A 15302-nucleotide genomic window follows, 5' to 3' on the forward strand; every position below is an offset into this window, starting at 1 on the left:
TCTCCCAGGTAAACGCAAAGCGCTGAAGTTAAATTTTGCAAATCCACCTTTCAAGTCCACAGCAAGATTTACTCTAAATACTTCTGGAGTTCCTTTCCAAAATCCACACATGTGAGTATAAAGCCAAAGGCACAACTAGTGGAACAACTTTGAAATTATTTAGCCAACACAGTGTTATTTTTAAAGTAGTCCGATTTCTTCAGTTATCTGTAGGTTGTTCAATTATGAGTTTAAATCACTGTAGAAGAATTTTTGTGATTTCCCTCCCCTCCTACTTTTTTTCAGAATGAAAAAAGGTTAAGTTTGGGATCATCCTGTTTTACACTGGAGCTTCTGTCTTCCAGAATTGCTTAATTTTAGCTAAATTGTAGCTAATAATGCAAATTATGCCTGTAATTAATTTCTGCATCTATTCACTGTCATTTTCCTGTCTCTTTATTCAGTGCTTATTACTTTTCATTAGAGAGAAGTTCTTGTTTCTGTGTTACCTGTGAAAGACATAACTGTGATAGAATCTTTAGCACTCAAATAAGCAATGAGGAACTGAGGAATATAATTCTACCAGAATGGAGATTCAAGGGAATTATGCAGTGATTAGCCCTCACCAAATTTGCAAGATAGATAGTTATGGCACATCCCTATCTAAAGTGTGAATGCAAGTGTGGCACAGAGCTGTTCCTGACATTTATAAATAATATAATACATCATCACAGAAAATATTAGCTTTGTATCCTCAGATCCACCGATCTAGATTGATGGGAGTCCCACCCACAGCCTGTATATTTGGCAGAACCCAGATAGCATGCAAAGATATCCCAAATTTTTTCTCTTTATGTTCCCTACTGGATCTCAAGAGTTTTATCAATGGCAAGTCTCAGAAAGTGCAGGTAAAGCTTTCCCTGCTACTTGGACTCTTCAGGGGTGTCCTTGGTTATAGTGTGCTTCTGCTTTGCTGTGCATGTTGCTACCTCTTTCCTTTAGCTGAGTTCCTTATGCTTCCCCAGAATAGACTCTCTATGGTCTATTCCTATTTCTAGTAGCTTCTTTCACACTGGAGATTTTCAAGCAAGCTTTTACTGTGTTAGAAATATGTTTCTGGTAATTAAAAAATCTAAAGAGTTTTACGTACTTCAGAAGATTACTCTTACCACCCCAAGTGAGTTTTCCAGCAAGTCCTCCCTCTATCTTTCTCTCTCTTTTCCTCTTTAAAACAAAGTTTTTGTTTTTGTTTTTTTTATTGGTTGTAAGGCTAGGCTTTATATTTTCACTTTCTATGTCTCTCCCTCAACATCATCAAACCCTCGTAATAATTTTCTGTAGAGCCCCATCTTGGACCCCGTCCTATCTCAAGCCTCCCTGACTTCATTATATAAGAGACTGAGTCTCAGCTAGTGAGTTTCCACCATCAGCCTTCTCTCGAGATTTGACTTTTCTTTGTTTATCTACATGGATCTCTCTTGGATTCATTGGCAGTCACAGTGGTTCCTGTCTAGAAATGGAAGAACTTCCATTGTTAATTGGTGACATCTTAAATTCCATGTTTGTGTAAGTGATTGTCAACATTATCCATTAAGAATAATGTTATTCTGTCTTTGTGGGGATTGAAGTTGTTGGCAGGGGTTGGATTCTGGGCTGGTTAATAGTATAACTGGTTCTGAAGGTTTGGAAATGTTTTGGGTCAGATATAATATCTGATTAAAAAATGAAGACGAAGGTCATGTGTCTGCACTGAAACTTTCTTGGGAGGCTGAAAGCTGTAATAGCCATTCCTAGTTGAAAGAGATGGATGTTGCAGGTTGGATTGTTTTCTCTGTAGGGAGGCTGTGTGAATACGGCTATTATATCCTCACACTCTTTATGTTGTCCCTAGTAGATTCTGTTTTTCAAAGGCAATGGTCACATCCTTTGGGCATGCACTTCTCCCAAGAGCTGTTCCTCTCACAGTTAGTGCATCACAGCAATATATTTCCGTTCTCTGTCTGGTTCCCCAGATAGGCTGGAAAGTTTTTAACTCTGTTGTCTAGAAAACTTTCTAGACTTTAAATTTAATTTGGATATTCCAGAGTACTTGGGTCAGCTGCATTCTTAATTCAAGATGTGCTTCTGTTTACTGAATTGTTCCCTTGTCCTTAGCCTGATGAAATTAAGTGGACTTGGGCTTCTTGGTACTGCTTGATTTTTTTCATAAGTGCTGGCTCAACGCTTCCTTTTGTGGATTTCCCTGTGTAGATCCTATTGGTCCAGATGGGTGGATCTGAAGATACAGAGAGGTCAATTTCTCACATGAAATTTTGGTTTCTGTGACTTGGATCCACCAATCCGGAGGCTGTCCTGTTGCATCTGCCTCCAAAAGGGCAGAGTTTCCCCTCATCAGATATACTTTTGCCTCATTCTTCTCTGAGCTCTGGAAATAACCTATGGGGAGCCAAGAGGAGGCAGTTTTAGTGACCTGCAGGTGCCACAAGATGTAAATTGCCTATTAGCTGTATTTTGCTTGATTAACAGGTTTTGATCGGGGAACTGATCAGGCTGGATTGGTGGATATTCAGGTAAGAATGTGGATTCTTATTATGTAAATAGAGAGCAAAGTAACAAAATGGGATTCTTTGCACTAGTACAGTGTTTGTTAGAAAGGAGAAAGCCTCCATATAAACTATATCACTGGAGCAAAGAAACCACTGCAGAAGAAAAAAAGCAAGCATATCATGCCAGACATGACCTCTAAAATTTCAGATCATCAGTTGTGGCCATACTCATCATCAAAGCAAAGGTGTAATCACCAGAGACCAAAATTGTCTGCAGTCTGTGGTCTCTCTTCCTGGTCTGATGGAGCTGCTTCTTGGCTTTATACACTTGTGAAATGTGTATGGCCCTCACATCCTGTCAAGGTGTGAGTTTAATCTTGTTTTTAGGGTTTGTTTCTTGATGTGATAGGTCTTAGGAGTGTTGGAAAAGAAGTTGGAGAGCATAGAGGAAATAATTTGGGGAATAACCCTAAGCCAGGGATAGAATTCAGCTTTTTCAAGGAAGAGGTGATGCTAGTGTTGGTTGAAGTGAACTGAAGCCCAGCACTTGGTCTGGTTTCCACAGAAGGCAATGAAATGTTACTCTAGTGGTGTGTTTGATATATGACTCCATTCGTTCACATTAGTTGCTTGTTTTTATTGGCATGTTATCTGGAATAAATATTGCAAACATCATGAAATCCTAATTTCAAAATGTGACATTATTAGAAGCTTAGAAATCTCCTGGATTATTAGCTGTACTTCTCTGTTGTTGCAAACCATGTGTTACAGAATACCTTCTATAACCTAGTGAGTATTGGCATAGGATCAGGACAGATATTCAAGGCCCACCTGGATGCAACCCTCCCAAACATGCTATAGGTGACCCTGCTTGAGCAGGGAGGTTGGACTAGATGATCTCCAGAGGTCCCTTCCAACCTTACTGAGTCTATGATTCTATGATTAGCAAGCTGTTTCTAGAACTTCATTGTTCACATGGGTAAAAACTTTTTCTGTTAATATGTAGGGTGTGCCCAGGTGTACCCTTTCCTGGGAAAGAGAGATCATAGCTCACACGCTTGTTACCTAATGGAGAAAGTTGGAGCATAGGTTCTCAAATCATTTTCTTACCCAAATCATTTCGCCTTCACTCCCCACTCCCGTTTTTCTTTCTGACCTTCCGCACTGGTTTTTGAGCCACGTCTTAGCATTCAGTTTTCAGGATGGAGCTACATCCCCATGGGAAATATTTTAAAGCAACGTGCTGCTGTGGATCTGTAGAAAGCAAAGAAGAGTGGTACTAGGCCAGGCTACAGAGCAACACACTAAGAAAAATCTGACTGTATGAGGGAGAGTGGGGTAGTTGTGCAGAGTGCAGGAGCAGACTGAACCTGTGAGTTGTGGAGACCTCTGAGCTTAGCAGTGACATCTCGGTATGGGCCTTGGAGCTGAGAGTTGGCCAGGGCTGCAGTGGCCGAGTGGCAGTGAGAGGGGCTGCCAGGGGCCCAGCTGCTCCTGTTTTGTTCCTTCCAGCCTGCACCACACCAGGCTTTTGCCTCTGCCAGCACACCTCACTGCCCAGCCCTCCTCCTTCCCCCTTTCCTGAAGTCTGCTATCAGCTGCATTAGGAGTGCCGGAAGGAGCAATGCTTCATTACAGATGGCCGGGAAACTGAGCAAGGAGGAGGTTAATAGTGCTCCGTGCAAAACTGTACGATGGAACTGAGTGCTACTATAGCCAAAGTCGGTGGCAAAACTCCCTGCATATTCAGTAGAGCTAGGATTTTGCCCTAAATATTTTCTGAATTAGAACATCTGTTAAAGTGATGGGGCTTTAAAGTGACCTTTACGTGGGAGACTGACTCAGACAGGCTTTGAATGATATTAGGAACTAGAGGTACATTTCTAGTTACTGCCATTTGGACTGTGGTTCCCTGAAATCTCCCTTCCTGGCAATACTGAGAGTTCTGTTGCCTTTTTGCAACTAAAAGCCACTTGTAATGGCTTTTCTGCACAGACCCTGTGGAGTGGATGGACAGAGCTTGAGCTGACTTTTCAAAGTCTCTTGATGTAGCTTGTATTGCCTGTGATTTTCTTTCACAGGTAGAATATATTATGCAATAAAGCTGAGTTTTCATCATGGTCTGTGCCCTAATAGTCATACCTTTAAAGGGCTGATGCCTGCTAAGATCCAGAGCTTCTGAGAACTTGAGCTAATAACTAATCTTATGAGAGATGAGATCGTTTTGGTTCCTTTGATGGCATCTTTGAGGGCTGGGCCCAAAGTTGAAGTGTTCAGCAGCAGGAGCCAAAGCAAAAGTTTTGAAACAAAGATGAATTCTGGTTCTGTGGCTGCGTGTGACTAATGAAGCATGAGCGTGTCCACTTTAAAAGAGAAGCTAAAAAGAATGAGCAGCTTCTTCAGTCCAACTGTGACTGTTACTACCAAATTTATGTTATGAGTGCAGTGACTGGTTTTTTTTTTCTAGTTATGATATGCTACCCAGCCTGTCTGTAGAGCATCTAGCATGGTAATGTACATAATTTGCATGCAATCTATGCAGAGTAAAGGCAGAATAGAGCCTTTATTACAGAGATTAATTTAAAAAAAGTATTTAAGCAGTTTGTCTGCAAAAATAAAATCTGTGTTTTGCATGCCACGTTAAGCAGGATGGTGTCTGTTCAGTGTGATTATTCATCTAGTTAAACCATCTTTGGGGAGTAAAATTGTTACTTAAAAGGGTGCAATCTAGAGAAGATGTAAATACTTTACTGACAGCTGAAGCCCCCAACCAGGAAAGCATCTGTGCCTGCTTAAGCCTGGTCAGACTCAGGCAAGTTAGTTAATGGTTGCTGTGCTCTAAACACTGAGTAACAGTGGATGTTCTGGAGAGGTGTTGCTTGAGACCACAGCATGTCCACATTAGTTTAGACTGCATTTCTAATTTACGCAGGGTTAAAAACCACTAACTTTGTTTTGCTGCAGTAGATATTACAGAGGCTAGAGATCATAAGTTATGGTTAGAGTGATCCCTTAAATATCAAACCCACTGTTTTTTTAATTACTACTTCCAGCTTATTGAAACCATCGTACCTTTTACCTCCTCTGTTCTGCATCCAAATAGGATTTAGATCACAAGCAAAATAAGATTACTTAATTATCTATATGTAAACTCTACAGAGCTACTTATGACTGGTGGCCTTTGCTGAAAGGAACCTCAAACAACACTAAGAGTGGAACAATACTGTGAGATTTGCCTGATATAGTTAGGCATGGGAAATTTGCCTGGCAGCAGTCTGTACTGTGCTGGCTCTCATTGGCCTCAGTGGAACTAAGCTGTTGGGTTGTGCTATAGATGTGTTTATTGGTTTTCTGGAAAGCATTTTACTCTTCCGGTGTACAGATGTCTTGATCTGGATTTTTAGACTACGGATTCTAGATAAACCTGCTGCGAAATGAGCATACGCAAAGGATTTTGTTTGGCATCTTTTTCACAGTATGTTATTTCTTGAGCGTCTTATCTGCTAGCTGGGAAATATGTTGCCTTTTAGGAGTACCACCTCCGTAGAACTTGAGCACAGAGCATTGCAGTCGGATTTGGAAAGCTGTCAGGGTGAAATGATCTCTTTTAATCATTGTGAATCCGGCTTCTGAACTGTCTGTTGGCCTGTAGCCTCTCTGTAGCATTTAGATGTCTTTCTTCTGGGTTCATCATCACTTAGAACTCTGGAGGTGCATGGAGCACCTTCCTTCTCTTGTGACATCTGAGAGATTCACGCATGCTCTCTAGATAAGTGCCGAAGAGATGCACAGTCAGACATTTGTTCAACAGGCTTTGAGGTTAGATTCCTCAGAAGCAATTGAGATCTAGTTAGTTGAACTTCAGACTCTGCTGGTTCCTTTATTTCAGCATAGTTTAAGCACTGTCATTATGTGGAAAAGATTTTTTCTGATTGTCCCAAAGTCTCTCTCCAAGTATCTGTTTCTTTTTTAATCTTGTCTTACACTTTTCCAAACTTTTTGACACCTGGTTTCAGGCTGCTGTCTAGCTGCCTAACCAACAGCTGACTGAGTTCCATAGGAAATTATTTATAAGAGTTTTTAACGTTTGTCTGAAAAATATTAAAACATGAAGTGGGGAAGTTCCTGAACCTGTCATATTTGCAATTATTTGTGTAAAATTACCTATAAGTAGCTCTGTGTCTGTTCCCCATTTCTGTCACAGTTATTCCGCATCTTTACTATTACAGATTTCTGATACCTTTCTGTTGCATGATATGTTTCTATTACATGATTGGATGACTGGGAGTCTTAGAGATAGGTTTCAGTGGAAAAGATGGAAAAAATATCAGTTAAGAATTTGATTTTTTTTTTTTTTTTTTTTTGCTTCTCCAACATTCTGCAACATTTCCTAAAATATGTAGTATCTAAATGTAGTTACCAGGAAACTTGATTGTATTTGAAATTAAGTATAGCTAAAATGAATACTAGGACTCAGCTAAAGCATTTAAATGTTTGAGGGAGTCCACAGGAAATATTTTAATAGGTTTGCACTTTTAATAGGAACATCACTCTAGTTTAAGTGCTAGAGCGATGTTTTTTTTACACATCATTTTTTCAGGAGCTTTCTTGAAAAACTGATGAATTTTGTCAGTATTTAACACTTGTGTTTCTTTCCAGAATTTTTCAGCAATTTTAGTCGGCCTCATTGACAAAGAGATGGTAGGGTTTGTAAAACGTATTGAGTATCTTAGATTTCAAGTAGAATGCCTCTTTGGATAGAGTTTTACCGAAGTAAAATCTCCCCAGTGTGAGATTTTGATTGAACATGCTACCTTAAGTTCTTTCTTTCTTACCCTCTAAGTTTCAGAGTTTCTCTAACATGGTAATTCTGTTCTCTGCAGGGGAACTTTTTGGTGTCTGCTGCTTCTCAAAATAAATTTCTGTAGAAAACTCCATGTCCTTTAGAGCACCAGTGCCCTAGTAGGACTATTTACTTCTGTCTGCACAGAGGGCTCGTACCTGAGCCCTCCGATTCTGAATTTGAGCCTTTCATTTTGGGGACCAAAATTTGGAGCTTGTAAATCTACATTAAACTAATTCATACTAATTTTTTCAAGATGCTGAGTATCTGCAGCTTCCTTCCAATCCAGTGGGACCTGAAGTCCTCAGAACTTCTGGAAACCTAATCACCTATGTTTAGGTGATCCTGATGTTAAATGCTTATCTGGCTCCCGTTACCGTGGGTTTTGAGTGCTTCACACTTGTTTGTTGCTTTAGCTTTGCAAGCCTAAGTGGTTGCAGAAAGATCTATGTTCCTCATTTTGCAAATAGGAAACTGAAGAGTAACATAGTTTGGGAAATGTAAAGCTTAAGCAAGAAGCTTGTGACAGGGTAGGAATTCAGTATGAATCTCCTAATAATCTGTGGTCCAGAGGTTAACTTCCAGTTACCTGTCCCATCCCTTGTGTAGTTAGGAGCTGTTCTCCTGGCACTTTGCATGCATGTAACAGTAGCCAGAGCTGCTCATTTGGGAGCAGAATTTGACTCTGCAGCTGTCAAGCTGTCTTTGTGCTGTGGGTGTAAAACTGATCCCTCTTTCTGATGTTCCCGTGCAGTCTGTCTCTCCAGCGGTCTGAAGGAGTACTGCCCTGATGGTTGATACTAGATGTCCGAAGCACACCTAGGAAAATCCTGTGAATTTACAGCATTTTTTAATTCAAGGCTTCAGTTCCTCACACTGCCTCCTTAAGCCTATTTTCACTGGCATGCAGGGAGTAGGAACATGGGAGCAGTCTTTTCTGGAAGCAGTAGAGGCAGAATGGCTGCCTTTTGTTTTCTGTAAGGATGTTTTTAGAGCTATTCTCCACAGTCTCTCTTCTCCAGGGAAATCTGGATGGTTTCTAAAGAGGTTCTCTGAAGACTGATAGTTTTAAGGTCGATTACCATATTTCTTGTCTGCAGAGTAGAATGATATTTCCTATATTCAAAATGGGGAGGGAAGTGAAACATTTACTTCTGTGGAAATAAGAAAATTATGAAGTAGAGAAGTGAGGTGGAAGTGCTTGTTTTCAAAGGAAACTTGACTTTATTAATCCTCAAATCTGCTGTCTATCCACACAGAAGAGTCTATACAGAACACTATGGGATACTTATATTTCACAGAGACATTGCCAGCCCAGTCTTAGAATTTCTTTCTAATGACTGCTTTCCAAAAAGCAACACCTCCCTTTCATCTCATGACACGAATATCTGTGTGACCTGTGGAGGTTAGCCCCTTTCCTAAGAGCGTTGTGGTTGTTGAGTCCATCCAAGCTCATGGCAAAAGCCAGGTGCTTGCAGCCTGCTCAGGACCAAACTCCTCTTCTGGAGGTACCTGCAGAGCAGAGCCCTGGGATGACAGTGATTCTTGCTTAATCAGCCCAGTTTAAATGCCCAGCTTTATAAACCTGAGTATGAAGTGAATACTTCAGTCTAACAAGGAAGATGATGTAAGAATTGTCTTTCTTCTTCACCACTTAGAAATTTTCTTCCCAACTTTTAAGGATTTGGAAGGGTGGAATCCTTGATATATTTAGGGTGAGGGATAGTGCTGATTTTATTTGAAAGCAGTTTAAGATTTCAGAAGTACTGAAAGCTTGCTGTAGTATAAAAATTTGAGTTTATTTGTTTCTACTATTTGAATCCTGCTTGTTCAAATGTACTAGGTCTTGTTGAAGCAGCAAATGTAACGTTAGTATTTAGTAGACCCCAGGGATTCCTGAGTTACAGCTTTCTATTCACATATCAGGAAGAATGCATCTGGTCCTAGTATAGCGGTATAATTCACATGAAGATGCTTATGCGATGCTTATTTAAGAAAAGTAGAAGTAGGTAAGTAGTTTCAGAATCAATATCAGCTCTTGTGTTCCTTTTATGTAATTCTAATAATGCAAGCACATTGTTCTTTCCTTTCTTTCCTTTGTTCCGAGGTGTTGCATCCCCTGGCAAGGACAGCAGTGTACATGTTCGTATGTAAACTGGTTGTAAAAGCCTGGCATGTGGAGATTTTAAAAGCATTCAGAACACAAAACACCTTAGTCTTCTCTGGAGGATTAAAAAAAAAGAGGGAGCATAGGTCCATTCATACTGAATTTTCAAATGAATTTTTAAATTGTTGAGGTACTTTCAGTTTTTTTCTTTATATATAAATGTTTCATCAGCTTCAGAGGGTCTAATTATCTGTATTCAACAGCAATTTTTTCATGATTAAGAAGTATGGCTGAGACCCAGAATTCCAGTTGAGAACTGGAAGTACTGGAGAGTAACCCCCAAATTTTTCCCTTCCTTCCTCAAGCAAGGATGTGTTTTGGGGACTTGAGCTTTTTGATAAAAATTTCTTGTGGCACCTGTATGTTACCTGTATCCCTTGCCTCAAAGTATCACTGGGATCTGTTGAGCTGTCTGGATTGCTACTATCCTGTGTAAGAGCAGAGGGGAAATTAAGCATCTACATATCTGAATTCAATAGATTGCAAGGTGTGCTCTAAAAACACTTAAGATGCTACTGATTTCAGTTAAATATAGCTGGAGCGGTAGGAGATGCTGTTATTTATCTTTGCATAATAGCTCAGAGGCTGGAGTACTTTCTTAGCATTTTCATTTTACCATCTTTTCTTCTAGAATGATGAATCTTGCTTTCTTAGCTGTGGGCTGATCTAAATTGAGCAGGGGGAGTAAGCGTCCCATCCTGCATGTCTTATAAATCAGCCTCTTGATGTGGATTAAGTCCTTACACTGAAGAGAGCCTAGATCCAAGGTTTCAACCATTCCTGGGCAAATACAGTAGCAACTAGCTTAATACACAAAACCGACCAGTCTAATGAGAGGAAAATGGTGGTCCAGCAGTCCATGCTTCTACGCACGTTTTATTCTCCAATGCAGAGGAAATAATTTCAGAGTATGTCTCAATGAATGGCATACATGCAGTTAGGAGGTTTTAATACAGGAACCCACGCTCAGGTGAGAACCTGAGATGCACTCTACTTTGCACCATTTCCTATGAGTTAGCTTACGTGTCCTAGTGTTCAGCCTGCTCATTACTCTGAATCCCAGGTCTGCAGATCTGCGTCTCCTGATCAGTGTAGAGAAGCTTGTAGGTGTCTGATTCAGCTCTGTGAATTCTGCTCCTAAAGCAGAACGCTACTTTTTCAATATTGCAGGGCTGCACTTCAGTATCTCTCTGTCTTTTAGGAACCAACCCAATTTATCTGTACAGATACCAATACCACCTTCTGTTACAGTTGATATGTAAAATCTCTGTGTGTATATATGCATATGCATCTGTACGTGTGTGCGTATATATGTAGATAGATAGATAGACATAAATAGGTTTGGTCTATATTTTTTTTGGATTAATATATTGTTTGAATAATTACTTACAGGTATCAAACTAGGACACTGGTAAAACATTGGTACCGGTTTAAACTCTGTGTACAGGAATCATCTTTGCTGTATTGTACGGATTGGTTATCTAGTTTGTGACCTTAACTGATTGTCACTAATGGACTCTACTTAATATGTAATGGTCAATCACAGAAGTATTTTGATAGTTGTGTGACACAGAGAAATACGAGAAAGGGTTTATATACAGATAAAGAAAATTGTGATGTGTGTGATTTTAGCTGGACTTGATTCTTAAGTTTGCAGATTTGGACCTTGTGAAATGCATTCCTTGAAACTGCAGGAAATTTAAACCATAACAGACTGCAACTACTAGTTGCAGAAACAAACTTTACTCATTGCTATTCTGTATAATAAGGGTCACTATATTTCATCAGAGCAGGAGCTACATAATTAATCTCTTCAAATGTTAATCACCTCTTCATAGTAAAATATCTTGCATTTTTCTCTGCTGCTGAGACGTGATCTGAGTTTTCTGCTTTGAGTTCGAACTGAAGGAATTGGTTATCCCTTTTGGCTTTTGTAAACATCAAGAAATGGAGAAAAAAACTAGAGGAGAGTCTGCAGATTCAGAGACTGCTTCGACCGTGCAGGTCGTCATCATCAACTTCTATTTTCTTCCCTTGCATAAATAAATGACTTTCAACGTGTGTCTGTAGAACTGGAGGACATCTAGGCTGAATGAATGGGATGCAACCAAAGAAAAACAGCTGCTGTGCAAAAAGAGCTCATGCAAATAACTTGCCTGTGCATTGGATGGATTTGATGGAGGTGGGACTTGGCCTGCAGGGCTGAATTGGTTTTGCTATTCCACTGGTTTGAGGAACTGACTTCTGAAAAGGACTTAGATTAACTGGGCTCGGGCAGAAATTACAGACCTTTTCTTTGAGATTCAGATGGATGTTGTTCCTTCCTATCATTAAGGTGCATTTGGGGAAACCTCTGAAAAAAGAGACCGAAAGGACAAGCCTGTATACAGTGGATATGATCACTCCTTGTGACCCCAAGGAGTCTTTTCTTTGAGCTCATCTTAATTCTCTCCTTTCTAAAATAAGTTTGGAATAGATCTGAATGGACAAATGCACCTTTTGCCCAACGTAACTGAGGCATTTGCTGTCAAAAGTCTACATTAGTTGAAAGTGATTGTTTCAAATACCTTCTGCTAGAGCAGTGTGAAAGCAATTGCCATCTTTGAGAAGTGTGTGGGGCTTCTGCCTAATCCAGTTGGTTATATTCAAGCTCTCTGATATTCTAGGTGGGTATTTCATGCCAGTGAAGGATGGGAAAGGTGACTTCTGAACTACTGGCCTAACTCCAGCAGAATTAGGATCCCCTTAGACCCTAACAGTCTGTGAAGAAAACTATGCCCCCACAGCATTTAAGATTTAAAATCTTATAGTAGTACTATTGAACTGTGGAGCAAGGGGACCATGGGCAGGTGGTTATTTTCACTGGCGTATAGGAATCTTATGTTTTATAAGAGGGGCACTTTTAAAATACAAGTCAGTTTTGATCCATTTTGTCTTATTATGAGCTCTCTTCTGGTCCCTGAATTTGGTAGATGCATCTCTGAAAAAGCAATCTGTCTTGCAGCTAGGTGATTCCTTTGTCTCCTACCCACAGGAAAAAACAAAACAAAACAAAACAAACAAACAAAAAAAGACCCCCCCAAAATTTCCAGGTACATTTTTTCCAGGATAAGCCTGAAAACTTTTCTATCCCAAACAGAAAAAATATCCTGAAGTATACTTGGAAGAGTTTCTAGCTTTCTGATACTAGAGTTAGAGCTTCCCATGCAAAAGCTTAGATTAGAAAAATTCCTTTTAGAATAATTGAAGCAAAAATATTTCATGCAGTTGAAATAACATAGTACTTACTATTTAACTTTCTCAAGTGTTTCCAACAGGGAATTGAATAAAGCTGTAAGTAGGCATTTCTGAACTTTTGGAGGTAGATGCATTGTTCACTTGTAAAAGTGCTTGTATGTTTGTTTTCTATTTGTCCTCCATGAAGTGCTTAGCGAGAACCCATCTTGTCTGAGCTGCTAGAATCATTCTGAGATAATGGGTCTTCATATTGGGAAAGGAGGGTTTTGCAGATGGAAACCTTGAGAGACCCAGAGATCCAGAACCTGGTTTTTGTTCTTAAAGAAGACTGATAATATAGAGTGGTAATTAACCTGTAGTTCATCTGTCAGTTATGAAGCTCTGCAGATAAAAAGAAATTACATAGTGCAGTCAAGGCATGCAAACTTACTCGCTAAGACATGTCTTGACCTACCAGGAATGACAAGTCCACATGGAAGAGAACTCCAGTCCTAGATTGGTGGATCCAAAATGGAAGCTTATTTATTTATTTATTTATTTGTTTATTTATAAGTTCTGCTTTTTGGACCACAAGAAAAGCTGTGCAGTTATGGTCAATGTGCCTTGAGGTAATATGTCACTAGTGTATGGACGTTTATGTCACTAGTGTATGGATAATTTTTTGTTAGTAAGTAAATTCTGCTTTTTGGACCACAAGAAAAGCTGTGCAGTTATGGTCAATGTGCCTTGAGGTAATATGTCACTAGTGTATGGATGCTTTTTTAGTAAGGTGAATACAATTTAGTCATGGTTTTAATCATAATAATGATACAATTTGAAATAATAATTGCCACTGTTATAAGAAGACAAATTGCTTGCAATCTCTTGTGTTAAATTACAGTTCAAATCATATATGCTGTTGTTTGCTCCCAATGAGGGAGGGTTCATTAGGTGAAATCTGGAAGAAAAAAATGTAACTCACTAATTTCTTATGCTAACCGCTCCAGAGGTAGTGTGACTAGATGAGTATTGTGTTATGTGTTATTGTGTCATGTGATAACAGCACCATGTTTTCCTGTCATTTTCACAACTTTTCCTGGCTGAAGTGATACACAAGCAACACTGGGTAGTAATCACATTGTCCCGTTCAGTTTCAAAAGGAGAGAAGCGGACCTCATCCAGAAACTTTCCAGCAGGCTACAGTAAGCTTAACTGTCTGTTAGCCATTGTCAAATATTTTCCATATCCGCAAAAATGGCATCTATAAAGTAATGGAATTTGTCTCAGATATAGCGTCATTCCATGAGTGATTTCTGTGTAATGGTAATGATATTGTACCTCAGTATCATTTTTCAAAATATTTAAAATATATATTCTGATTCCTTTAATTCTGATTAATATGCTCATGTCTCTCTTTCCTGTTCTTTCGCGGATAGCTGACCATGGCTCAGGAAATGTAATGTTTCAGAAAAAGAGTCGGCATTCTCAGAAGGGTTATTTAAATTAATTAGCTCAGATTTTTCAATGTTATTCCAACATGCTTAAATCCAGCATAGGCTTAGAATACCCAGCTGTGGAAGGTTCAGTGAATGTGCTGTGGTCTGGCTCGTGTCCAAATAAAAATGAGATTGAGATTAATATGTTTAAGTTAAATTCAGGACAGGTTTCACCATGATGAACTAAGAGGTTTCCTCTGTGTCAAGGGCAGGGTTAATCAAAATCTAAAACTCAGTAGTTTACCAGGGGAGCTTAATATAAAATATTGACATTTTTAAAGCCTCAGCCAAACCCCATTAAAGTCAGCAAGAGTCTTAACAAGCTTGAATGTATACTGGACTGAGTCTCAAGGGCTGTGAAAGGATCTGTGCATCTTCCATGCTTTGTTGCTATCTTTGTTTTAAAGTTTTTGGAGAAGCATAGAAAGCCAGAGAAATGCTAAGGAGAACTTCAGCCACTTGTTCATGATGAAAGAGAGCAAATGTGCTTTTGCTTTTAATCTGAGTAGGTAAGAGATGCAAAACTAAATTATTTTCTTCTTTGATACGTTTCCTGTATCTCTCCTTCATGTCTAGGAATCTGGAGTTATTAGTGTAACTGATGAGACAGCTTAAATGAGTCAAAGCAAAAACACTTTTGACATTCTTGAAGGCATCTCCATTAGCTTGTAAGCATAGATTTCTTCCTGTGAATCTGTTGAAATCTCACAAGACCGCTAACATTTTCACTCCTCCAGAAATAACTGAAAGTTTCCTTTTTGAGGTTTTATTCATTGAAAGTTAAGTTAGGGCTGCTGTTTTATTAACATTAGCCTGCAAGGTCTATAAAAACTGTTTTATGAGTAACTCAGGCATTTAGATAGGAGGGTTACAATTTCTCTAGGCTATTTGAAAGACTTGATAGAAATGCTTTAGCCAGAGTCATAAGCCTCATTTTTTTTTCTCTGAAGTTGTGTACAGTGCACAATGTTGTTAAAACTTTGTAGTTTGCATGGAAGCTTTTTTATTTGTATTTAAGTTTTAGCACTCCTTTGGGTTACTGACCATGCAGACCA

General features: G+C 39.2%; 1 protein-coding gene across 3 annotated transcripts in view; it reads left to right on the forward strand.

The window, feature by feature from the left end:
* The window catches only part of MAP2K4 (mitogen-activated protein kinase kinase 4), a 102610-nt gene that overhangs the window by 37386 nt on the left and 49922 nt on the right, over positions 1-15302 (forward strand). For all 3 annotated transcript variants that reach the window (XM_062591606.1, XM_062591603.1, XM_062591604.1), the window contains one exon: positions 9-111. In XM_062591606.1, coding sequence (XP_062447590.1) covers positions 9-111 — 103 coding nt within the window. The remainder of the gene's footprint in view (positions 1-8; positions 112-15302) is intronic.

This window comes from Rhea pennata, chromosome 19 (assembly GCF_028389875.1).
Source record: "Rhea pennata isolate bPtePen1 chromosome 19, bPtePen1.pri, whole genome shotgun sequence".
In the NCBI taxonomy this organism is placed as follows: Eukaryota; Metazoa; Chordata; class Aves; order Rheiformes; family Rheidae; genus Rhea; species Rhea pennata.